This window comes from Nematostella vectensis, chromosome 8 (genome assembly GCF_932526225.1).
Source record: "Nematostella vectensis chromosome 8, jaNemVect1.1, whole genome shotgun sequence".
In the NCBI taxonomy this organism is placed as follows: Eukaryota; Metazoa; Cnidaria; class Anthozoa; order Actiniaria; family Edwardsiidae; genus Nematostella; species Nematostella vectensis.
This window is the reverse complement of record NC_064041.1, coordinates 4,727,940-4,755,209: the sequence shown is the minus strand read 5'-3', so window position 1 is coordinate 4,755,209 and position 27,270 is coordinate 4,727,940. Positions and strand designations below refer to the sequence as shown.

General features: G+C 39.2%; 2 protein-coding genes and 3 long non-coding RNA genes across 5 annotated transcripts; 2 read left to right on the top strand and 3 right to left on the bottom strand.

The window, feature by feature from the left end:
• The first annotated feature begins 240 nt into the window (after nt 1-240).
• On the top strand, nt 241-1,407 carry LOC5501621. The gene has a single exon (XM_001622849.3). It carries the CDS (start codon nt 458-460, stop codon nt 1,265-1,267), a length of 810 nt encoding a protein of 269 aa, XP_001622899.2. The 5' UTR covers nt 241-457; the 3' UTR covers nt 1,268-1,407.
• A 693-nt stretch (nt 1,408-2,100) lies between these two features.
• LOC125570100 lies at nt 2,101-5,664 on the bottom strand. Its single transcript, XR_007312461.1, has 2 exons — nt 3,509-5,664; nt 2,101-2,537 (listed from the first exon to the last, which is right to left on the bottom strand). It is a non-coding gene; the product is annotated as an uncharacterized LOC125570100 (long non-coding RNA).
• Nucleotides 5,665-6,629: 965 nt separating this feature from the next.
• On the top strand, nt 6,630-8,508 carry LOC125570099. The gene is made up of 2 exons (XR_007312460.1): nt 6,630-6,812; nt 8,007-8,508. It is a non-coding gene; the product is annotated as an uncharacterized LOC125570099 (long non-coding RNA).
• Nucleotides 8,509-9,854: 1,346 nt separating this feature from the next.
• On the bottom strand, nt 9,855-16,154 carry LOC5507217. The gene is made up of 2 exons (XR_004294630.2): nt 13,962-16,154; nt 9,855-12,990 (listed from the first exon to the last, which is right to left on the bottom strand). It is a non-coding gene; the product is annotated as an uncharacterized LOC5507217 (long non-coding RNA).
• A 2,431-nt stretch (nt 16,155-18,585) lies between these two features.
• Nucleotides 18,586-25,469, bottom strand: LOC5507213 (transmembrane protein 115). Its single transcript, XM_032375751.2, has 9 exons — nt 25,333-25,469; nt 25,141-25,268; nt 24,871-24,940; nt 24,049-24,123; nt 23,019-23,110; nt 22,570-22,681; nt 21,985-22,184; nt 20,460-20,612; nt 18,586-19,367 (listed from the first exon to the last, which is right to left on the bottom strand). The coding sequence occupies exons 1-9, from the start codon at nt 25,363-25,365 to the stop codon at nt 19,157-19,159; spliced, it is 1,074 nt and encodes a 357-aa protein (XP_032231642.2). The 5' UTR covers nt 25,366-25,469; the 3' UTR covers nt 18,586-19,156.
• Nucleotides 25,470-27,270: the final 1,801 nt, after the last annotated feature.

Genomic DNA, 27,270 nt, shown 5'->3' with positions numbered 1-27,270 from the left:
TTGCTCTGTTCATGGCGCGGTCGTTACAGACTTAACGAGGCTCCGAGAAAGAATAGAACATGGACCGCAAATTGAAATAACTGTTACTAAACTTTCGTGTCTAACTACCGCATTATTTATACAAGGATTTGCTCACTCTGGCCTTTGGATTAGAACTTTCATAAAACTGTAATTAAGCGGTCAAACAAGATGATGCACTATTTTAATGCTAATTTTAGCTGGGTCAGACATTCAATTTTATAGCTGATATAAAACAAAAAATAGTACATTGATATCATTTAGTTTGCTGACAAAAGCTCGGATACAAAATTGGTTATTTGCTAAGATGACAAAATGGAGGCTGGTAGAGGCTCTTTAAGGTAAATTTGTTGATTAATTAGTGTAGCAATTTAAACAAAGTTTTGTTTGAGCTTTCGTTTGACATGTATTACTTCTCCGGGGGTCTCAATTCGGTTCAATGCGCACACGGAACTTCGAGCAAGGTATCTCAATGTCTCAAACGAGAAAAAGCGAAAAACGACATAGCCTCACTGGGGCTTTTAAGTCTATGAAAGTTTTAAACTCTGGAGAAGACAGACGGCTGTCAAACTCTTTGGAAAAGTATCAAAAAGAATGCGAAAAAAAGCTGCGGCATTTAACAAAGGAGCAGACGCGTTTGGTTTCGTTACAGGGAGGACGAAGAAGATCAATGTCGGATTCTATGTTCAAATCCAATCCAAACCCAAACGTTTCCTGGAGTCGTCACGTCCAAGATTTTCCCAGGGCAAGGGAAGGCACGAGAGAATTTGCGTCATGGACACAGCATCATAATCTAATGACATTTCCTAAGCTTACAATTTCACCGCCAAAAAGAGAAAACAAAATTTCATCAGAGAAAGATGTGATAACGCCGCGACAACCAAGAAAAAATCCCGAAAAAATATCATCCTCAGTTCTGGACTCGCAAACTCGTGAGCGTTTTGTAGGTATGCGAAAACAGACTGACCAAGACCTTGTGCCAATATTGTTTCCCCGGGCCACCCCCCACGGGAGGCAAGCGAGCGTGGCTCCGAATAATAATTTTGATTCAAAGACACCAAGAGTAGCGATGGATAAGTGGAGAATCGCTCGCAGAAGGCTTCAAAGCTGTCCTAACATCGCAGCCTGGCGAGAAAAACATAAGGATGAAAGGACTCAGTTAGAGAGGGAAATAGATGAGGTTAAGAACTGTCGATATCTGCGCCTGCCATCAGACAGCGGGGGCGAAATTCGCGAAGAGGAAAATTGAAAGATGTAGGCATGCGAAGTCGTAGGTATGGCATGGAAGAAGCAAAGTATTTGATTCCTGAGAAATGACCCGCGCGCCTGAAAAATATCGATGTATAGTAAAGGAATCACTTCTTTATTTCATTAAAGTGTTTCTGTAGCGAAAGGAAACATAGCCTTTTTGTATCATTTTATAATAAGCCTAAGAACAGCCTGACACGATTTTCACTTCACAAACACTTTAACGAGACTTTACACAAAAGTTGCTAGATATTTTACCAAAGTAGCTTTCAAAAGCTCCTCAATTCTACTCGCACTTTCTTAGTTTTTCAATATTGTGGAACTCTCGCCGACGATTCCCCCGACAGCTATATCGCTTTCTGTAATTTAAAATTATTGAAGATCTTTCACCGGCCAGCACTTAAATGGTTTTCCATCACGCCATTGCTCCCCAAGGCGTTGACCAATCAAAAAGTACCAAATGTATCTGTTTAGCAGTTGAAAATTATTGACAAGCTTTGTGGTGATATTATTCGCAAAATATTGAAAATTTCAGTAAAACCAGGCAAACATAGCACATTTACCACCCTTGGTTTCTCGAAACTCTTCACATTTTTGTGTCCCTTTCATAAAGGCCCGCTATACTTAGGTTCATTACATCACGTTTTTACATCACGTTTTTTTGCTAACCATAACAAATTATTTTGAAATATATGTACAACACGGTACCAAATTTGATAAATTTTCGGTAAAAAAAAAAACGAATTTCTTGTACAGGTTCATTAAAGCTGAAATAATATGCAAAGAAAACCTAAGAACACACCGTTTTTCCTCCTTTTTTTCAGGCAATTTTTAAATTGGCATTCTGTCAAATTATTCTTTAAATGACTCCAACTAAAGGTTCTAGAGATTCTCAAAGCAACATTACACCCCCGCTATAAGGATGAGACGAGATGTAATGCGATTTCAGAGCATTCTTCTGATAGAAAGCTTTTTCACAGTATTTGCACTGAAATGGCTTTTTTTTGGCGTGCGTGCGAAGGTGTGTGTTGCGCGTGGAGGCCAAGGTGAAGCCTTTGCCACAGATATGACACTTGAATGGCTTCTCGCCTGTGTGCCGGTACACATGAGCTTGTAGATTACCCTTCTGGTTGAAGCCCTTGCCGCAGTACTGGCATGTGAACATGCGCACGTCTGAATGGGTTCTCAGATGGTATGTGAGGTGTGTGAGCTGCTTAAAGCCGCGTCCGCACTTGTCGCACTTGTGCGGTTTTTCTCCGGTGTGGGTGTACCTAACAACAAAAAATGCAATACACTGGTCAATACAACGAACGTTTTACACACCCTAGGCCAATTATTCGCCGTATTTTCATGCTCCCGCTCAATGCCGAGTAACACAAAGTTGGTAAGCAAGGCATTTAAAAAAAAACTTTGGGTATGGCTTAGTCTAACGGACGCGATCGATAGAGACCGCGAGAAGAAAAGAAGAGAAGAAAAAAGAGTAAAAGAGTAAAGGATTATTTAAGCTACTGGAATTATCCCATAAAAAATATCTTGGATTTGGGGGCTTTGATGCTCTAATTTTTTCTTTCTGCTTAACCTCGCATAGCCAGCAATTTCATTAGCCGGGGAAGAATTTTAAGAGAAAAAAAGGAATAGATCAGAGAAAAAGGGGGAAAAAGGCAACCTGTAAGGCAAGAAATCTCAACGAGTTGAAAATCAAATTACAAGAGATCTAATCAGGGAGGCGATCGCCATAGCAACAAAGACGGAATTTCTCATCTTTCATCTTTCCGACAGGCATTAGAAAAGAATTGGTCTGAATTTCTGACTGAACGAGCAACAAGTTTTGTTCAAAATCAAACTCGGTTAAATATACTATTAAATATGTGGTAAAACAAATAGTGAAACTAAGTATTTGACCGACCGTACAACTAACGAAAAAGGCCCAAAAGGACATATAAAAATAAGTAATAATTTCTTTTAAGTTAAGGATAGTATTGATAGCACAGGCATTATTCTAAGCTCTAAGATTCGTAAATAAAAAGTTTTGTTGGAAAATTTATACAGGAAATTCCATGATCTTAAAGATGCCATATTATTTTACGCTAATTCTAAATGAACATAATCTCAACACTTAAAGTTGATCACAGTTTTTGCTTTCAAATAGGTTAAAATTTACATTACTTTGAATCAACTTGTGCATGAGTTTTTCAAACCCTGCCGTTGCAAAAGGCAAGCTCGCTTAACCTTAGAAACTCACCAGAGCAACTTGAAGACATCTCTTGATTGCCATCGAACACATGAGATCGCACGAAATCTAATGTAGTCTTATCCATCTTTTCTATCTGCTCCGAAAAAAAAGAGGATAAATATATTACTATCTAACCGAGTCCTAACTGAATCTTTCCCACTTCTGCTTACCGTTTTCGACGTACGTCGGTAATAGTTAGGCGTTAGTATACCGCAGCTATGCTGCAAGTGAATTGTTAATTGGACTGGAATGGCATTTAAAAGATTCTCAAAAAGTATTAATCGCTGATTGGCTGAGAGGGACAATAGTAATTAGGGAGGAGAAAGACGGCTCTGTTTGTTTCGTTTGAAAGCCACGTCAAGAGGGGGTGTTTCTGGCCTGCATTCCAACCGTGACGCAAGTTACCGCCATGAAGAAAATTCCGAGCCTCACAGTTGGTTATTAGACTGTCATACGTAATACTATTTGTGAACCATTATTTTCTTTATCGTTAAAATAATAACAAAATACAGAAAACAAGGAGATTTTAACACACAAAAAAAGTTGATCTAATATGTTGGTAGGAAATAAAGTAAAACAGTTGTGTAGAAGAATTGAGAGGAAAAAAATTCTGGACTAAAAGCTATGGCGCCATATTTTTGAAAACGATTGCGTCATATTTTTGAAAAATATAAATATATAATAAAACAAAAACACGACGAGAGGTAACAAGTTATTAGAAAGAGGGAAGAAACGATGAGATATTTGCAAGAAAATAATCCATCGATCTCTCAGCTTGAATTAAAAAATAAATTAAGCCTAAAATTATACTTAATAGAAAAAATGAGCACGGTGAATACGAATGAAAAAGCGATGACGTCATATTAAATAGTGATATTTACAAAATCACATCACTCTTTGCAAGAGAAACCTGAAATAATATCTAAGCAACATAGGTATATTTCGTGTAATAATCCATTTAAAAGGCCCAAATAGTCGTGTTCGTAAACACAAATACAATACACCAAAAACTGTATTCGACTCTGCCAATAAGACTTCTTAATGTCTGCCCTGAAGAAGTCTTATTAAAGAGGAAAAACTGGCAGAGTAGAATACCAGTTTTTAGTGTATCGTGTGATAATCAATATATAGAAATCGATTAAAATAAAAACACGTTTTTGTGAAAATGGGCGTTGACCTGTTTGTGGGACGATTTTGTCTCCATACCAATTGACTACCTACGGCAGTAATGAGGTCTTTCGGTTGAGATCTCATCTGATATCTGTCCTAATACAAATTCCCGTTTCTCTCATAGACTTTACCCATGTTTGAAGATGTTTTGCACTTCTTGTTGCGCTTCTTGTTATTGTTGATCTTGTTGATGTAATCAAGAACTAAACTGACTGACAAAATACTTGGTCAATATCTAGTTGATTAATTTTTTTTTTCTATTCAAAAAGGTCATCGACATTTTCTAAATGATAACAAGTGTCTTAATCGCTTATCTGTTATAACAGGTGATAGACCGAACTAAGTGTTTATAACATTACAATTTGTTTAGACACGAGAGTTAGACGGCTTTTCTTCTTCATCAACAATAGATCTCTTTTATCACATCGAAAGAATTTATGAGGGTTCCCCTATCTCCTTTGTTCAACGCGGTTTAGTGAACATGCAAACATTCACAACCTCTTCTCTTGGAAGTAAAACCACTAGAAAATAGAGAAAACTTGTGTCTATGTGAAAGCATCAAGTAGAGGTCATACTTTTGGGTCCATGTGAAGATTGTTGTTCTATTCTGTTTCAGATAAAACTATTGAATAGGGCGAGCCACACTACTTCGTACTTCTAGGAATCGTGAAAACTCTTTCTCGGCTAAATCCTTCATCATGTCTCTCGCGCGATGAACAGCAACATCGTACTGATAGTCTGCTTGTAAGCTTTAAACCGGAAGACGACGCCTTTCAGAATTAGATAGGTCATTACTGAAAAGCTGTCCCAAAATTCCGATCCGCCATCTTGATAATCAATCTAGCCTGACGAACACTTCTTTAGACATGGCTCCCCCTGCTAGGGAAGCATTTCCTACGTCTAGGTGACATGACGGAAAAACCTGAAAAACGCGCAATTCCAGATAGAGAGAGAAGACACAATTTCTTACAATGGCTATAGGTTTCTTGTATTACGGACTGATTTTCAAAACAAAAATAACATGAGGCCGAAGTGCACATAACCAGATTTTGGCTTTTTAAGGTAATTTTTCCTTGATCATCATTGCCCTGTTTTTGAGTTCAGGAACGAAAAGCTCAAATTAAAATGACACTTTACAAAAACTCGCATCAATTTAAAGAAAGTCGCACTTGATATTTTGTTTGCTATAAGTTACTAAGTACTCAGAGAAATTCTCCGCCTTATTCGATGTGAAATGGGCTTATTTGAAGCGTCACGTCATGTTTTTCCGTCATGTCCGTCCAGGTAGACTGCCCCTAAGGCTTGGGCTACCCTATATTCATGTACACAGGGCCGAATAAAAGCTCAATGCTTAGTCAGCCATAAAAAAATTTAACTCATGATTAATAACACATACGCCTTCCCGTGAAAACAAAGCGTGATTTTAAGTAGATAACATTATCACCCAGCATTTTATGAATAAATGCACTAAGGGAGAAAGTGGAGATATGCTTTGGGTAGAGTATGAGATATGAAGGATTAACTCTGGGCTGCAACAGCAATACTAACCCAGATGATAAACGTGAAGACATCGGTTCCGTAGCAACCATTTTTTTTTACCAGAATTTCATGGTTTATCAGGGGCATCGTTGATACATTTTGTGAATTGATTTTTTTATTTGTACCCTTCTATAATTACTATGTCCTGGTAAATAATCCCGACTAATTTAGCGTTGATAAGAACTAAAGAATGCTATAACGAGTTCTCCATGGCTACTGTTTATGAGAACGAGCACGTTTTGAAAAAAAATAAGAGTGATTGTGAAAAAATTAAAAATAATAATAATTGAACAAAGACATGTCTTTTCGAAGAGCGTAATCTAGGAAAGCTGGTCATCGGGGGCCAAACAAATTAAAATTGGATAAACATATTTGACAATATTGATTCGAAAGAGTGAATTGTGGTTAAGGCGCAAAGATATGACATTTGATTGACAAATCATGCATTGCGCTGCGTTTGTATATTGGACTGTCTTTGCTTGTTATTGCCAAGTCTATCTTTTTGTAACCTGAAAAGCTCCTGAAACGCGAAGCCTAGGCTAAAAGAAGATGAGAATCCACGCTTTCCTCGCTTTAATGCTGGTAACAGTTATCATTAAAACTGGTAAGGAAGTGTTTAAGGGATTTTTAAGTGATTTTAATGGACTCTTCTATATAGGACTTTGGTTAGCGACGAGGGAAGAATTGCGCACAAAACGAACACGTCATGACTTGAGTCGCGTTTGTTTCGTCAAAGCTGCTTAAATATTTCAACTCAAATTAACGTTTTTATAACTCAAACGGTAGGTAAAATATACCAACTATAAATACTGGAAAGCCTAACATTTCGCTTGCGCTATTTTTTATTTACATAGAAAGTTATGAAAGCTTTTACAACATTATTAGGTGAATCGATCGGGGCTGCCGTATTTCAGTCTGTTGTGTAGTTTAGTAGCTTTATTTTTAGTATCTAAATTATTTTGTGGATCTGATATATTCAAATCTCTTGACAGTCAATAATCGCAGGAACTAAGAATTCTTTCTACGCGCTTTGAAGGAATAGCAACTTGAAACAACTCTTGATTTCATGAAAACTCGATCATGTGACCCGAAAGCTTATTCTATTGACACTTTTAATTAATTAACTTCGACTTTAGTAACGAGCTTGGCAACGGCATAAAACGATAAGAATTCCAACAAATTCTTACATTGATATGCAAATGATTCACCATCTTTGGCATCTTGTGCACCAAGTGTGAGAAACTTTAGCTGAAAACTTTCCCATCTGTGTTCCCGGTTAGTTTACTTTTGTTTCTGTAATTAACACAGAATCTAGCTCAGACATTTTTCTCGGTCACGCCGCCCTAGCCGTCGCGGTGGTCGTAATTCATATTCTAGTGGCAGTAATAATGTGTTTATTGTTTGGCGCTGTCAAACTCCTTGAACCCGGGCCCGTACCCAGGGGGGTGCAGGGGGACGCACCCACCCCCCCACCCCCATCCACAACGGCCAAAGGTCCACTTTCGGTTTTCAATAGACGTGCTATTATTTGTAGACAAAACTATTAACCCTCAGCTAGGTGACTCTGATATGTAGCCAAATCCGACAATAAACTTCCCGTGGAGATACTGCAAAGGCATCGTCAGATTTTCATCAGAGAAATCCGCCCCCACCCCCCCCCCCCCGGAAATACTTGGTCCATCTTTTCAGATTTCGCACCCCCCCCCCCCCCCTAAGAAAAATCCTGGGTACAGGCCTGTTGAACCAACTCTTACATGCCATATAACATGCCATAATAATGTATACTTCTGTTTAAAAGTTGTTTCACAGTCCACGAGTTCTACCCCTTCCCTTACTTCAACACCAAGCTCCTCCCAAGCTTCCCCAACAACATCGAGTGGTGACGCCTCGGCATCAGTATCCGTATCAGTGTCGCCTACAGCAGTGCAGTCCTCAGCTGCAGCGACCTCCAGCGTGGTGAATAGGACGACGGCCGAACCCCCAACAACAAAAAGCAGTGCCAACGTACTGGCCCCCACAGTCACGTGTCTTGCTGCAGTCATTGCCATCATGGGTTATCTGTGGTAACTATGGCAACAGCCTTGGAGAGAAGAAGCCAGATCGTGTTTGTTTTTGCTTAGGCATGCGAGAGCTTTTGTTTAAAGTCATGAAATAGATAACAACATTTTTTGATCAATAAAAAATAAGTAAAAAATGAAAAATAATGGTTTAATTCTTAACATTTTAGCTTGTTTAGACAATTGTTAACATTTTAGCGTTTTTTTCTATTCTTATTAACAAAATTAAAATTCCAGAATTTGTGTTGTTCAAGGGCTGTGAAATTCCTTTGAGGCAAAGTGTGTATCTTACACTTAGGGTAGTACCCAGCCCAGCAAGGGCAGGACACAGTTAGACAACGCAACGCAAAGCATCACGGACAGAAAGAACATAGATAACCGAACGCAGAGCATCACGGGGAAGACTTACACACCCTGGGTACAGCCCCTAGATACACCCCCTAGATACACCCCTTAGGTACACCCCCTGGGATCATCCCCTTTGTACACCCTCTAGGTACACCCCTTCGGTACACCCCCTGGGTACATCCCCTGGGATCATCCCCTAGGTACACCCCCTGAGTACAGCCCCTATGTACATCCCATAGGTACACCCCCTGAGATCATCCCCTTTGTACACCCTCTAGGTACACCCCCTGGGTATACCCCTTAGGTACACCCCCTGGGATCATTCCCTAGGTACACCCCTTATGTACACCCCTGGGATCATCCCCTAGTTACACCCCCTGGGATCATCCCCTGACTTTACTCACAAGGGTACTAAACCATAACAGCACACAAGAAAACACCAAAAGAATTGGAAAATAGATGTCAAGGAATGTGTCAGGGCTTTCTATTTTGGATCCCAGATGGTTGTCCTAACTAGCTAGCCTCCAAGCCTCTGACTTCAAACTTACTTTACTAACAAATTGATGTATTTTGAACTTTGTAAAAGGTCTGCTCTGGTGACCTGGTGTTATCCATAAAGACTACTTATAGACATGCTCTTTTGACTATCCCCCAGGGCCGATGCAAGCACCTATTGTATGCATCTTGGTGCTATGTGCGTGCAATTCAACTTTCGGTTTATGTGCGCACCTCCTAATTACACCCCTTGGGATCATCAACTTTGCACACCCCTTAGGTACACCCCCTGGGTAAAGCCCCTAGGTACACCCCTGGGTACACCCCCTAAGTACACCCCATGGGATCATCTCCTAGGTACACGTCTTAGGTACACCCCCTGGGTACACCCCCTAAGTACACTCCTAGGCACACCCCCTATGTACATCCCCTTAGGTACAGCCCCTGGGTACACCAACTAGGTACACCCCCTGGGTACATCCCCTGGGTACACCCGTTAGGTTCACCCCCTGGGCACACCCCGTAGGTACAACCCCTAGGTACACCCCCTGGGTACACTCTTGGGTACACCCCTAGGTACACACCCTAGGTACAACGCCTGGGTACACTCCTTGGTACATCCCCTAAGTACACCCCCTGGAAATTTAATTGGGAAATTTCAGGATAATTTTTGGGCCTCCAAAATATCAACGTGCACGACAAAATACAAGAAGACAATATAAGAGGTAAAAATGACATGCCAAATATTACTTTAAAAACTTTAATTCTCTTGACAAACGCTTTAATGGTAGGAATTTCCGGTGTGACAACTAACGGGACAATTTCTGGTACGCATATAACGGCCAGGGACTCAGGCGAGCTACAGGCGTAAGACCAAAAGGCTTGCTGGGATAATTACCGAGACCTCTTGCGGCAAGCCGACCTACGTCATCTACGTGTTACAATAGAAAGGTACATATCAAACATATTCCCCACATATAGTGTCCTTCGTATGTGTTGCCTTATATGGGCATTGATGCCCATATTTAGAGGAGCTACAGTTTTCCCGTTTCCTGATCTCCTGAAAACATGGTGAAAATATGCTGGTTCATGTCAATTTGAGACTTGCGGCCCAAATTTGTTAGAAAACCTTGATCGCAAGGCATTGAAGCAAGGCATTTCGGAGGAGTTTCATTGAAACGTTTTGCAACTTTTTTTTTACCTTTTTACGACGTAAGCTTGAAGATAAACAACCTGATTAAAGGATCTTTAATTGTAATGTCCTCGCTTTTCCTGGCGTTTAGATTACCTAAATTTTCGAGAAAACGGTAAGGCAAAATCATCATGTTAAGGCTAAAAATAGAATCTCCATGATTAAATACTCAAATGTTAGCAATAAAAGGGTTTGATCAAAAAGTGACGACTATCAAGTAGATTTAGTTGTTAAATTTTATCTCCAGCAAAGTTGCTCTGTTCATGGCGCGGTCGTTACAGACTTAACGAGGCTCCGAGAAAGAATAGAACATGGACCGCAAATTGAAATAACTGTTACTAAACTTTCGTGTCTAACTACCGCATTATTTATACAAGGATTTGCTCACTCTGGCCTTTGGATTAGAACTTTCATAAAACTGTAATTAAGCGGTCAAACAAGATGATGCACTATTTTAATGCTAATTTTAGCTGGGTCAGACATTCAATTTTATAGCTGAAGTATAACAAAAATTAGTACATTGATATCATTTAGTTTGCTGACAAAAACTCGGATACAAAATTGGTTATTTGCTAAGATGACAAAATGGAGGCTGGTAGAGGCTCTTTAAGGTAAATTTGTTGATTAATTAGTGTAGCAATTTAAACAAAGTTTTGTTTGAGCTTTCGTTTGACATGTATTACTTCTCCGGGGGTCTCAATTCGGTTCAATGCGCACACGGAACTTCGAGCAAGGTATCTCAATGTCTCATACGAGAAAAAGCGAAAAACGACATAGCCTCACTGGGGCTTTTAAGTCTATGAAGGTTTTAAACTCTGGAGAAGACAGACGGCTGTCAAAATCTTTGGAAAAGTATCAAAAAGAATGCGAAAAAAAGCTGCGGCATTTAACAAAGGAGCAGACGCGTTTGGTTTCGTTACAGGAAGGACGAAGAAAATCAATGTCGGATTCTATGTTCAAATCCAATCCAAACCCAAACGTTTCCTGGAGTCGTCACGTCCAAGATTTTCCCAGGGCAAGGGAAGGCACGAGAGAATTTGCGTCATGGACACAGCATCATAATCTAATGACATTTCCTAAGCTTACAATTTCACCGCCAAAAAGAGAAAACAAAATTTCATCAGAGAAAGATGTGATAACGCCGGGACAACCAAGAAAAAATCCCGAAAAAATATCATCCTCAGTTCTGGACTCACAAACTCGTGAGCGTTTTGTAGGTATGCGAAAACAGACTGACCAAGACCTTGTGCCAATATTGTTTCCCCGGGCCACCCCCTACGGGAGACGAGCGAGCGTGGCTCCGAATAATAATTTTGATTCAAAAACACCAAGAGTAGCGATGGATAAGTGGAGAATCGCTCGCAGAAGGCTTCAAAGCTGTCCTAACATCGCAGCCTGGCGAGAAAAACATAAGGATGAAAGGACTCAGTTAGAGAGGGAAATAGATGAGGTTAAGAACTGTCGATATCTGCGCCTGCCATCAGACAGCGGGGGCGAAATTCGCGAAGAGGAAAATTGAAAGATGTAGGCATGCGAAGTCGTAGGTATGACATGGAAGAAGCAAAGTATTTGATTCCTGAGAAATGACCCGCGCGCCTGAAAAATATCGATGTATAGTAAAGGAATCACTTCTTTATTTCATTAACGAGACTTTACACAAAAGTTGCTAGATATTTTACCAAAGTAGCTTTCAAAAGCTCCTCAATTCTACTCGCACTTTCTTAGTTTTTCAATATTGTGGAACTCTCGCCGACGATTCCCCCGACAGCTATATCGCTTTCTGTAATTTAAAATTATTGAAGATCTTTCACCGGCCAGCACTAAAATGGTTTTCCATCACGCCATTGCTCCCCAAGGCGTTGACCAATCAAAAAGTACCAAATGTATCTGTTTAGCAGTTGAAAATTATTGACAAGCTTTGTGGTGATATTATTCGCAAAATATTGAAAATTTCAGTAAAACCAGGCAAACATAGCACATTTACCACCCTTGGTTTCTCGAAACTCTTCACATTTTTGTGTCCCTTTCATAAAGGCCCGCTATACTTAGGTTCATTACATCACGTTTTTACATCACGTTTTTTTGCTAACCATAACAAATTATTTTGAAATATATGTACAACACGGTACCAAATTTGATAAATTTTCGGTAAAAAAAAACGAATTTCTTGTACAGGTTCATTAAAGCTGAAATAATATGCAAAGAAAACCTAAGAACACACCGTTTTTCCTCCTTTTTTTCAGGCAATTTTTAAATTGGCATTCTGTCAAATTATTCTTTAAATGACTCCAACTAAAGGTTCTAGAGATTCTCAAAGCAACATTACACCCCCGCTATAAGGATGAGACGAGATGTAATGCGATTTCAGAGCATTCTTCTGATAGAAAGCTTTTTCACAGTATTTGCACTGAAATGGCTTTTTTTTGGCGTGCGTGCGAAGGTGTGTGTTGCGCGTGGAGGCCAAGGTGAAGCCTTTGCCACAGATATGACACTTGAATGGCTTCTCGCCTGTGTGCCGGTACACATGAGCTTGTAGATTACCCTTCTGGTTGAAGCCCTTGCCGCAGTACTGGCACGTGAACATGCGCACGTCTGAATGGGTTCTCAGATGGTATGTGAGGTGTGTGAGCTGCTTAAAGCCGCGTCCGCACTTGTCGCACTTGTGCGGTTATTCTCCGGTGTGGGTGTACCTAACAACAAAAAATGCAATACACTGGTCAATACAACGAACGTTTTACACACCCTAGGCCAATTATTCGCCGTATTTTCATGCTCCCGCTCAATGCCGAGTAACACAAAGTTGGTGAGCAAGGCATTTAAAAAAAAACTTTGGGTATGGCTTAGTCTAACGGACGCGATCGATAGAGACCGCGAGAAGAAAAGAAGAGAAGAAAAAAGAGTAAAAGAGTAAAGGATTATTTAAGCTACTGGAATTATCCCATAAAAAATATCTTGGATTTGGGGGCTTTGATGCTCTAATTTTTTTTTTCTGCTTAACCTCGCATAGCCAGCAATTTCATTAGCCGGGGAAGAATTTTAAGAGAAAAAAAGGAATAGATCAGAGAAAAAGGGGGAAAAAGGCAACTTGTAAGGCAAGAAATCTCAACGAGTTGAAAATCAAATTACAAGAGATCTAATCAGGGAGGCGATCGCCAGAGCAACAAAGACGGAATTTCTCATCTTTCATCTTTCCGACAGGCATTAGAAAAGAATTGGTCTGAATTTCTGACTGAACGAGCAACAAGTTTTGTTCAAAATCAAACTCGGTTAAATATACTATTAAATATGTGGTAAAACAAATAGTGAAACTAAGTATTTGACCGACCGTACAACTAACGAAAAAGGCCCAAAAGGACATATAAAAATAAGTAATAATTTCTTTTAAGTTAAGGATAGTATTGATAGCACAGGCATTATTCTAAGCTCTAAGATTCGTAAATAAAAAGTTTTGTTGGAAAATTTATACAGGAAATTCCATGATCTTAAAGATGCCATATTATTTTACGCTAATTCTAAATGAACATAATCTCAACACTTAAAGTTGATCACAGTTTTTGCTTTCAAATAGGTTAAGATTTACATTACTTTGAATCAACTTGTGCATGAGTTTTTCAAACCCTGCCGTTGCAAAAGGCAAGCTCGCTTAACCTTAGAAACTCACCAGAGCAACTTGAAGACATCTCTTGATTGCCATCGAACACATGAGATCGCACGAAATCTAATGTAGTCTTATCCATCTTTTCTATCTGCTCCGAAAAAAAAGAGGATAAATATATTACTATCTAACCGAGTCCTAACTGAATCTTTCCCACTTCTGCTTACCGTTTTCGACGTACGTCGGTAATAGTTAGGCGTTAGTATACCGCAGCTATGCTGCAAGTGAATTGTTAATTAGACTGGAATGGCATTTAAAAGATTCTCAAAAAGTATTAATCGCTGATTGGCTGAGAGGGACAATAGTAATTAGGGAGGAGAAAGACGGCTCTGTTTGTTTCGTTTGAAAGCCACGTCAAGAGGGGGTGTTTCTGGCCTGCATTCCAACCGTGACGCAAGTTACCGCCATGAAGAAAATTTCGAGCCTCACAGTTGGTTATTAGACTGTCATACGTAATACTATTTGTGAACCATTATTTTCTTTATCGTTAAAATAATAACAAAATACAGAAAACAAGGAGATTTTAACACACAAAAAAAGTTGATCTAATATGTTGGTAGGAAATAAAGTAAAACAGTTGTGTAGAAGAATTGAGAGGAAAAAAATTCTGGACTAAAAGCTATGGCGCCATATTTTTGAAAACGATTGCGTCATATTTTTGAAAAATATAAATATATAATAAAACAAAAACACGACGAGAGGTAACAAGTTATTAGAAAGAGGGAAGAAACGATGAGATATTTGCAAGAAAATAATCCATCGATCTCTCAGCTTGAATTAAAAAATAAATTAAGCCTAAAATTATACTTAATAGAAAAAATGAGCACGGTGAATACGAATGAAAAAGCGATGACGTCATATTAAATAGTGATATTTACAAAATCACATCACTCTTTGCAAGATAAACCTGAAATAATATCTAAGCAACATAGGTATATTTCGTGTAATAATCCATTTAAAAGGCCCAAATAGTCGTGTTCGTAAACACAAATACAATACACCAAAAACTGTATTCGACTCTGCCAATAAGACTTCTTAATGTCTGCCCTGAAGAAGTCTTATTAAAGAGGAAAAACTGGCAGAGTAGAATACCAGTTTTTAGTGTATCGTGTGATAATCAATATATAGAAATCGATTAAAATAAAAACACGTTTTTGTGAAAATGGGCGTTGACCTGTTTGTGGGACGATTTTGTCTCCATACCAATTGACTACCTACGGCAGTAATGAGGTCTTTCGGTTGAGATCTCATCTGATATCTGTCCTAATACAAATTCCCGTTTCTCTCATAGACTTTACCCATGTTTGAAGATGTTTTGCACTTCTTGTTGCGCTTCTTGTTATTGTTGATCTTGTTGATGTAATCAAGAACTAAACTGACTGACAAAATACTTGGTCAATATCTAGTTGATTAATTTTTTTTTTCTATTCAAAAAGGTCATCGACATTTTCTAAATGATAACAAGTGTCTTAATCGCTTATCTGTTATAACAGGTGATAGACCGAACTAAGTGTTTATAACATTACAATTTGTTTAGACACGAGAGTTAGACGGCTTTTCTTCTTCATCAACAATAGATCTCTTTTATCACATCGAAAGAATTTATGAGGGTTCCCCTATCTCCTTTGTTCAACGCGGTTTAGTGAACATGCAAACATTCACAACCTCTTCTCTTGGAAGTAAAACCACTAGAAAATAGAGAAAACTTGTGTCTATGTGAAAGCATCAAGTAGAGGTCATACTTTTGGGTCCATGTGAAGATTGTTGTTCTATTCTGTTTCAGATAAAACTATTGAATAGGGCGAGCCACACTACTTCGTACTTCTAGGAATCGTGAAAACTCTTTCTCGGCTAAACCCTTCATCATGTCTCTCGCGCGATGAACAGCAACATCGTACTGATAGTCTGCTTGTAAGCTTTAAACCGGAAGACGACGCCTTTCAGAATTAGATAGGTCATTACTGAAAAGCTGTCCCAAAATTCCGATCCGCCATCTTGATAATCAATCTAGCCTGACGAACACTTCTTTAGACATGGCTCCCCCTGCTAGGGAAGCATTTCCTACGTCTAGGTGATGGAAAAACCTGGAAAACGCGCAATTCCAGATAGAGAGAGAGAAGACACCATTTCTTACAATGGCTATAGGTTCCTTGTATTACGGACTGATTTTCAAAACAAAAATAACATGAGGCCGAAGTGCACATAACCAGATTTTGGCTTTTAAGATAATTTTTCCTTGATCATCATTGCCCTGTTTTTCAGTTCAGGGACGAATGACACTTTACAAAATGACACTTTACAAAAAGTCGCATCAATTTAAAAAAAGTCGCACTTGATATTTTGTTTGCTATAAGTTACCATGTACTCAATGAAATTCTTCGATGTGAAATGGGCTTATTTGAAGCGTCACGTCATGTTTTTCCGTCATGTCCGTCTAGGTAGACTGCCCCTAAGGTTTGGGCTACCCTATATTCATGTACACAGGGCCGAATAAAATCTCAATGCTTATTCAGCCATAAAATATTTTAACTCATGATTAATAACGCATACGCCTTCCCGTGAAAACAAAGCGTGATTTTAAGTAGATAACATTACCACCCAGCATTTTATGAATAAATGCACTAAGGGAGAAAGTGGAGATATGCTTTGGGTAGAGTATGAGATAGAAAGGATTAGCTCTGGAACCCAGATGATAAACGTGAAGACATCGGTTCCGTAGCAACCATTTTTTTTATCAGAATTTCATGGTTTATCAGGGGCATCGTTGATACATTTTGTGAATTGATTTTTTTATTTGTACCCTTCTATAATTACTATGTCCTGGTAAATAATCCCGACTAATTTAGCGTTGATAAGAACTAAAGAATGCTATAACGAGTTCTCCATGGCTACTGTTTATGAGAACGAGCACGTTTTGAAAAAAAAATAAGAGTGATTGTGAAAAAATTAGAAAAAAATAATAATTAAACAAAGACATGTCTTTTCGAAGAGCGTAATCTAGGAAAGCTGGTCATCGGGGGCCAAACAAATTAAAATTGGATAAACATATTTGACAATATTGATTCGAAAGAGTGAATTGTGGTTAAGGTGCAAAGCGGTAGTGGACTTTTTTTTAATTAGATTATACCAAATTGTGTAGTTCCAGAAAATATCCATACCCCCTTATTGAGAGGTCGGAGGTATGACCCCCCAACCCTCTAAAATTTCCAACCCCCTGGAAAAAAATAAATACAGTAACTGTTAAGGAAAAAGGGCATTTTACCCACCCCCATCCCCTCTGGAAATTCCTGGGAGTTTGAACCCCCCACCCCCCTGGAATTTCCAATCCCCTCAATGGGGGGGGGGGGGGGGAGTGGTGTTCTATTTTCTAGAACTACACATTCTAAGAACGTGCTAAGAGAATGTCAAGCCTCATATAGCAGTACAATATTGTTATGTTAGTGTGATACGTAAGATTTTATTCATATAAAAACCTTAGGTTACGGTTCACGTAGGATCCCAAAAAATGTCGACATTTTGTTTAAGGCAAATATTATTTGTTTAGGGAAAGTTCATTAATCAACTTTGAAATAAAATAGCTATTTGATGGAACATGATATAGATACACTTTGGAAGGTTGACATTTTCACTTAACCGCGAAGAATAATCCCAAGTTGCATTCGCTTCAGGTGGAGTCGTGCTGGAGTCTTAAAAAAAAAAAGAGAAAAACTGCGGTACCTCCCCCCTATTTAAGCCATATAAGGATATGATATTAAGGTACGATAAGCCCTGTTGAAGCAATAAAAAGCATGAGACATCTAAGTTTTCGGTTTTAATATCATGATAAGCATCTTATAACTTTTCTCTGGTGAAGAGGTCCCGAGACCCATCTCAATAAACTTGTGCCGTTTAGAAGAGGACTTTTAGAAGATTTAGGGGGAGGGCAGGCCCGTACCCAAGCGGGGGAGGGGGGGGGGGGGGGGGGGAGCCGGGGGTGCGAACGCACCTCCCCACAACGGCCGAAGGTCCACTTTCGGTTCTCAATAGACGTGCTATTTGTAGACAAAACTATAAAGCATAAGCTAGATCACTGATATGTAGCCAAATTCGAAAAAAATAAACGTCCCGTGGAGATGCTGCAAAGGCATAAAAAATACCTCTTAGTTCTTTCAGAGTCCACTTTTTCGGATTCCGCATCCCCCCCCCCTCCCCCCGTCTCCCTCTCCCCACCCAAAAAGGCCAACATATCAATATTTGGGTGACCTTAAATCTCGCTCGGCCAATCTCTTGGAGGCCTGGGTCTAAGGCTTTTCAAGACTTGTGTGATAAAGATTTGACCAAGCGATAAAGTTTTTTTGACACATTTTTGCCTCGAGTCTCAAATTGACAGGAATCAGCATTTTTCACCATGTTTTCTGGAGATCAGGGAGCGAATAAACTTTAGCTCTTCTAAATATGGGCATCAATGCCCATATAAGGCAATGCATACGAAGGACACTATCCGTGGGGAATATGTTTGATATGCAAAATGACCTACCGGTTAACACGCACCGAGAAACCTATTAGTAAAAGCTCCATGCGCCAGACACACTAGAGCCTGAGAAGTTCTCACGTTCAACCAAATATTCAAAGAAGCATACAGTAGCTTAGATCATCATCCTGTCCCACGGCCAATGTATATTGTACACTTGAAATTTCCTTAAAACAGCAAAGGAAAATAAAGCCCTCTACATGGTGTTGTCAAAGTATCCCCGGCAAATTAACCATGCGATGGTGAAAAGATGCCTGCGCTCCAAAGGAACTTATTTGGGAGTGTTTTGGTTAGAAAAATTTTAAAACAATAAAAAAACATGCACCTCGGAATTACCCTAGTGCCAGCTCGCACGCTACGTAAAATACTCTTATCAAATCGATCTTATAATAACACCTGGTGGTCATTTTAAAGGAGACTTGCTAAGGATAAATAATTTTAAAGGTTTGTTCAAGAGAGGTATTGTCGGGGAGAGGCCAGGGGTCATGGCCCTTATATTTTAAAATTTCCAGGAAATGACCAGTCATGGAGTAGAATTGCCCCCCAGTCTTTTTAATGTCTATCACGACCCCAATATATCTGCTATGGCCCAGAAATACTTTTAAATACATGATACAATTACCTTAAAATAGCCCAAATTCCTATCTAATCTGAGCAATATTATTCAACTATTAAATTTTTTTACAACTCGCTATGTGATGGTTACATTTGGAGGAGGTTTTGGGGTGGTGGTTATGTCTTGGACTCCCTTATCAACAACAACGGTGGGTACATCACCATCAGGGCCTGGGCTTGAGGGACTACTTTCATCATGCTCTCCTTGGTCCTCCATTGTGGGCCAGTTTGACTGTGACTGTTCCAGTTTTTGTAGCCGTTCATTTAGGGCTTTTAAAGCTTTTTGCCTATAAAATAAAAACAACATATTGAATAGTTTGTAGCTAGTCATGATACAATCTCAAGTAAAACTATTAATCGTTTCTCCTTCTTTTTAATTGAGAAAAATAAGAAAGTATAGATATTTTAGGCGATTGGCATCATATTAAGAAACCTAACAGGTTTATACAGAGCAATAAATAAATTACACAAGGTGGTTTAAAAAAATTATAAGATATACAAAAAATCTTATACATATTAATGCAGAAAACAAATTGATGTAGCTATAAATTTACTCAAATCCTAATCAACATTTAAGTATCTTAGTAAAATCCATGTGAATCATAACATGTTTTTTGTTCAACCATATACAAAGAAGACATCACTTTTATGCAATCTTTTGTTGATAGGATAGTATTTCAACAGTGCAAGGCAATGGTAAAAGGAATGTGCATTGTACAGATAATTTGGGGCAAGTTTAGCTTGAATCTGGGTGAAAGACTAGCATGAACAGGAATCAGAATGCTGAACACCCCACGAATTAAAGAATTTCATAAATACCACCATGAACTTGCACTTAAATTGTACAGAAACCATGATGAAGATTTTACTTTGAACAAGAACACTACAGTAGCATGAACAGGAATAAGAATGCTGTCATGTCCATGTCATATTTCTTGCAGCTGATGAACTTCCCACAAACTTAAGCCTCAAGTTAAGACCTAGAATTTCAAAATCCTTGTCATGGTTCCTGCAACTGGACACCAGACAAATAAGACCTAAGTTATTTTAAGACCTAGACATTATACAACACTTTATTTAGTAACAACCCAATAATATCAACCAAAGTATAATCTCCACTAGAAAATGTAAACATTTATCTAGACTTTTGAAAAAAGGTATCAAAATTTTTGCAAAATTTTAGACCTTTTTAAGGACCTGCTGGGACCATCTATATGTACCCAGCAGCGTAGCTAGGATTTTTAACAGGAGGGGGCCCAAAAGGCCCTTTCAAGGCATTTTCTCCTGTATTTTAGATAATAACTCATACATTTACTGTATTTTTGGCTGCTAGAAGGGGGGGACTGGGCCCCCTGGCTACGCCCGTGTGTACCACCCACCTTCGGCGCTCGGCATCAGCGGGGTCCATCCCAGGCAGACTAATGGTGATAGCGGATGGTGCACCTACATCGTATGTGCGGACTGGCTTGGAGCAGATCCCCACTTTAATCATTATGTTGAATACTATTGTGGATAGTGTGGAAATAGGGCCCCTGCAAAATAAAGTTATAAACTTATATATACTTCAAATAAAGTGTTGGAATGTACTTTTTAGTACAAAACAATAATACAGGCTTGAGAAGTTTGATTTGCAAGAAAACACATACAGTATCTAAGATGATAGAGTATGATGGTATAATTTCAATAGAAAAACAGATTGCATTAAATAATAGGCCTAAAAGTATACCGCCCATCCTTCCTTCCCCCTCCCACAAGAAAAAAACAACAACTTCCACTTAAGGCTGATTTAGACAGCATGATTTAGTCATATGCGACCTGTTCGTAGCTCGGAATTCGGCTGTTCTGAGAGGGGACGAGTAAAGCGTTTTTTTGTGTGTGAAATGTTGTCAATTTGCCTTAGAACTTAAAACATGCCTTGTGGTTGTCAAATTCACGTGTAATACACGATTTTGGGGGGGGGGGGGGGGTTTCTTAACGGAATTTATGACTTCTCTCCCCCTACTAAGGAAAGAAACAAGGTTGGAGGCGCCATTTTCTAAGGCATGTTCTTAGTTTTAAGGCAATTTTATTGACAACATTCTACAAAAAACGCTTTACTCGTCCCCTCTTAGATCAGCCGAGTTCCGAGCTACAAACAAGCAACCATTGCCTGGGCTACCTGTGCTCCTTCCCAGCGCGGTCAAGCGTAACTAATCGTACAACGGCCTCGGTCAAGGATGCTTGTGGCTACTTTCTTGTTTTAAAATACGGCTAGCGGCCAGGGAAAATAGTTTAGCTCGGATGTTTTGCCACATATTGAATGTAAGTGTACCCTGGCATAGGTCTGCAGGATAAAAATATTTTGTTTGTTGTTTTTTCCTCTCGAATTTCGACGGTATTTGAGTGCTACCGAAAATGGCGCCTCCAACCTTGTTTCTTTCCTTAGTTGGGGCAGAGAAGTCATAAATTCCGTTAAGAAACCCCCCCCAAATTGGTATTACACATGAATTTGACAACCACAAGGCATGTTTTAAGTTCCAAGGCATCCTCTTAGTTTAAGGCAATTTTATTGACAACATTTCACGCAAAAAATGCTTTACTCGTCCCCTCTCAGCAGAACAGCCGAATTCCGAGCTACGAACAAGCAACCGTTGCCTTGGCTACCTGTGCTATGACAAATCTCAGCCCTGAATTACACACTGCAACTTTTATAGTCGAGTATTATAGCAGAGTTGTATGCTGATTTACACTGTATGGCTCAAGTGTCCTATATATCTAAATCGTGCTGTCTAAATCAGTCTTTAGAGTTGCAAGAAATGTTGGACAGTCAGAAACTTGTTCAAAATACAGTACAAATACCCATCAGTACACATAAGGTACAACTAACTTCCTGCTCTAACACATAATGTTACTTCTTTTACTTACTGAACCATCTTTGGGAAGAAATTATCAAAAGCAAACCCCTCGCTCAAGTCACCCTTGACGCCTCTTGCTCTGGGTTGGTAAAACCTCAAATACACCCATCCAATAAATAATCCAGATAGAACCATGCCAAGCTGTACCATGGGGAGCAAACCAACCAGCACCAATACCAGGTAGAGCAGTACCAGGAGGGATGGTACTTGCTGTGGAAAATGAGGAAATTAGTCACATTAAAGGAAAAGTATGGGGTGGGGGGGTGTACCACAGATTCTGTGATTCTGAAATCTTTTTTTTTAAATTGGACAACACTTGGATAGAATGCAGTGCACAGTTATCATTAAAAAATTTAACCAGTTATTCAGTTAACTTTACAGTTATGGTGCACAAAACATAGATCAAGTCTACATCATATTCCATAAAAACCTTAACAGTTGGTAAATTGTGGAATTTGAACAATAAATCAAAAACTTACAAAAACTTCTGTCTCAAGAATCAACAGTGATTTTTCCAACCAGATAGAGAAACGATTTTTCATTTGGGGAATGTTAACAGGATACAGGTTTACACCATTTTCCACAGGTATCCCACCTTAATCTTGACTCCCACACTGGAAACCTGGAGTTCTTGGTCAGGGTTGATTTGCATAAATGCAACCAGCATCCCAGATATGATGCCTGTCATTCCACTGAACTGGAAAAACCTACAGAGATAAATAGGGATTTTCATTTTCTTGGACTCAAATTCTAACAAAAAACAGGCAAAGAATAAGTTATGGGCTGCCCCCGAAGGGGTAGCAACGGCTGGTAGACCGAAGTCAACCCACATATGCCACTCCAGCATATGTAGGTCTCTACAACCACAAGAGGGTAACAAACTGATGGCATTAATCCATGATGAGCAATGATTGGTGGAGCCCCACAACGCTCCCAAAGGTTAATATCAACAGCATTACAATTAGACAATTCCTAAAAACATAAAAATTCCCTTGGTCAACTTCTTGCCATTCCTCTAGTCTGATTCCCAGACAAGGCTCTTACCATATGTGCAAGTTGAAGGTTGCCATGTATAAAGCCAGGCACACAACTGAGATCAACAAAGATGTCCCAACATTTAATATTAAAACGAACTTCTGCAATAGAAACAAAACATCTTTTAGTTTTGTATAAACCATGATGGTATCACCTGACAACAACACAAAGGCAGGGCATCTGGAATTACGCGCTTGTGCAGAAGCGCGTAATTTGGCTTTTCCCACGTAATCCACTAATTTTCGCGTAACCCCGCGTAATTTGGCTAAATTTTGAAAGAGAACACATTTAACTGCACAGCTGATGTGTCCTTTTAGGGTGCTTACCTCTATTTCTCGTAAAAAAAGAGAGATATTCTTCCGAACTGAATTTCGAAAACAAATAAAATGACTAGGCGTTCTTTGCTAAACCGCGAAGGCCTAGGCCTAGGCCTATAAATACCTTTTTTAATTGGCTGGTGGCTAGGAGCCAATGAAAACTTGCCTAAGATATTTTCACGCAAAAAATAACCTTTTCAAGTTATTTCGTGCTTTCCTTTGGTACAAAATGTAGTTTGGGCGTAATAGTTGATATTCCGTATAATTTAGCGCATAATTCAGTAAAAAATCCCGCAAAATTTTGATTTAAAAAATGTATTGCAAAATCCTGCGTAATTTAATGCGTAATGATTGATTTTCCGCGTAATTTAGCAAAGAATCCCGTGTAATTTTGAGTTTCCTTCCAGGTAATTCCAGAAGCCCTGCAAAGGATATTGCTTGTTTTGCACCTAATTCAAAGTGGGGCACTAATTGGAGGCTAGGTGTGCATTTACTAAACCATGGTAGAAGTAGACTTCTTACAGTATATCTATAACCTATTACCTTTAACACAAGGGGGGGGGAGGGGAGGGAGTGGTCCATAAAGTGTGGGATGATGGTCACCTAAACGGTTGTATGTAACTGTGTGCACCATTTGAAAATACTGGTTTGAAATACTGGAATTTACATGCAAAAAATGTCATCTTCTCAAAATAGTGGGGTAATATTAAATTTCTACTCACTAAAAACTCTAAAGCACCCCACAAGGGCTCAATAAACTTCCCACATAATACCAGAACTGCAATATCAATACCAACCTACCGTAGAAACAAAAGAACACACAATAAGTTAGAGTATGGTTAATGGCACATTACACAAACATTTAGGGGATTTGATAAATGAGACAAATCACTTAAAAGGAATGGAAACATGGTAACCAAAACACTGAATGGCTTTGTCTAAAGAATCTTAGGCCAGATTCATATGTTGTGCACCTGCCATGCCAAATCTAATTGTCTATTTGTTTTGACAAAAAGAAATTGGGTTCAACATTGATTCAGACGCTGTACTGAACAAATTGCACTAAATAGGATGTTAGTAGTAGAATTGATTTGATGTAGAATTTCTGTTGCACAAAATGAAAAAAATCAGTGTCGTGCTTTTTCCGTACAGCATCACTGGTGCAGCCAGGCTTTGTGCTGTGCCGAACTCAGTTCTACAGTGCCGAATTAATTGATTCAGATGTCAAGCTATTCATGTGCTCAATCAAAACAATCAGATTTGGTATGGCAGAGGCAAAACGTATGAATCAGGCCATAGGATTCTATACACTGTGACAGGAAATTTGTAGTCTTTAAACAACCATACCCCCTTTCGCCTTTCAAATCAATCAAAATACCCAAATAATCTTGTTTTTGAGTACAAATATGGTTCAAAAAGCATTGGTTGTTGACTCTGATAGTCGACTACCAGTTTTTGGAGAACCCTTCCCCTTTAAATGCAGAGTAGACAAACAGCATTTCTAAAATCTTTACAGAATAAGCTTATATAAGCTTTGTACTCACATTCCAAAATCTATACTCTAGGAAACCACCTGTTATGAGCGTCCATATTCTGAGCTTTGGTGGAATTAAGCTGACGAGTAAAGATGGATGAATGTCATTTTAATATCAAAATATTGTGGTTAACTGTTTTAGTGTGAGCTGTACAAAAAAAAAGCGACTTTCGGTATGTACGCTGTAAAAGTTGTCAATTTATATGCTAGAGGCATTCGCTTATGTAAAGGGTAGGGACAGAGCAAATGGCATGCAAACGAAGTAAGAATTTATACTTACTATCCAGGGCAAACGGCTAAAGCAGGCCAAACGGGACCACTAAATGTCAGTAAATACAGGAGTGTAACAAGACCACAAGAGGCTTTCACTACAACTGAAGCATCTCCGAGACTTTTGTTGATCTGAGCCTGCAATGCAATGCAAGTTAGCAAGGAATCCAAGGGAAAGAAGGCGAGAAATCGTCTGTTTCACCTTCAGCTGGTTCAAATCAAATCGAGCGGCCATCTTGAAATGACATTTGTAATGCGCATGTCCAAGTGGTCCTGGCTACGTTGCACAGATGACGTCACAAAAATAAATGGCGATCTACGACTTGAAAAGCAGGCTTTTTTTACCACTTTGTTCACGCTAAACTCGAATTTAAAGAGATAAAAACGTGAGGGAGGGGATACCACACGAAAATACCGCAATACCTCAGAAAAAAGATATCGCATACCGTACCGAAGGACAAGGTTTTTGAAGAGCATGTGCGACACCCCGACATTTCCTAGGTTTCCCGCTACATCATCCCGTACCAAGGGAAAATCCCGCGCACTGCAGGACTAATTAACAAAGCAACATCCATCCAGCCAGCCAGCCGGCCAGCCGGCCAGCCAGCCAGCCGGCCGGCTGGCTGGATAGTTTATAAAAAATATGCATTGCAGCCAAAAGGCTGAATTACGCATTATGTACAAAAAAATTAAAAATAATATGAAAAATTTAAATACGACAATAGTTATAAATATTATTATGATAAAATATAATTACTTCCTTTAAAAATATATGATAAAAATGTATATAACTACAGCCTATGTTGTTTGATAATGGAGAATAAAAAAGTATTACTAGCCCTTTTTGTGCGAAGTCTTGGAACATTAAAACGGCGCTGGTGTCGCAGAGCATATCGGGAGTGATCATTTACAGGCGGCAGAAGAGTACTTAACTTGTGGTTAGGATTATTAATAGTGTCATTAAAAAGCTTGCTGCACAGTAAATTATGATGGTCAAAGATCGGATTGATGTCAATATACTTCGCTAATTTACACCTTCCTGATGTTATTATTGATACCGCCCTTTTTTCAAGGTGCACAAACTCATTTTTCAAGTATTGAGGAAGGCTATTATAAAATACTGGCGCGGCGTAGTCCATAAGGGATCTAACGCATGACGTGTAAAATAATACTAGCTCATGTTGGAGAACTCCAGCTCTTTTTAGTTGTGTTAGAAAATAGTCTTTTACTAGCCTTTTTCGTAACCTCAGTAACATGGTCGTTCCAAGTTAAGTTGTTCGTTAACGTAAGACCCAACAGTTTTACACTGGTGACCACCTCTATCTCTTTACCTTCTATACTTATCGGAGTGAAATCTCTCTCCTGTCTGGCGAAAGAAATTCTGAGTTCTTTACACTTGTCTGCGTTTAGCTGGACTTTATTATCACAAGACCATTTTACCACTTTATCAACTAGCTCCTGCACGTGACTGTCACTGCCTTTCGCAATTACCTCTGACACCGTGGTGTCGTCCACATATTTCCACTGAAGCGCGCTTATATCTAGGTTATCGTTATTTCGTACCCTGAGGAACGCCGGCGGGGACTGGGCCCCACTCAGAGTAACAATCTGATGCAAATTTAGTACGCTGAGATCTGTTAGATAGGAAACATTATCCAGTTAGCAATACTAGCTGGAAGATTGCACTGGCTACGTAACTTTCTAACAAGTATACTACGATCTATAAGATCAAAGGCTTTACGATAGTCCAATAATAGAGTTCTCACAGCGGCTCCATTCCCATCAGTACTTGTCGACCAGTGATGTAACATGTTGATCAGCGCCATCGTAGTTGATGATTGTGGGATAGCACCATACTGACTATCATCAAGAATGCTCATTACTGCAGGCTTCGCAAAATCATCTACGACGAAACCCTCAGCCACTTTAGAAACTACAGGCGTCAGTGATATTGGCCTTAGTTCTTTCTGGAGGTCAACTACTGGTAGCGACGCATCAACGCATGTTTTTTTTTTGCTCTTTTACCGCAATCTCTACAAAAAAATACCAATACCGAAAAACCCCCTCTTGTGTGCGCACGTCGTAAATGCACATTTGAGTGGGGCCCTCGCTAATTCGAACACACATCGATTTACCTGTG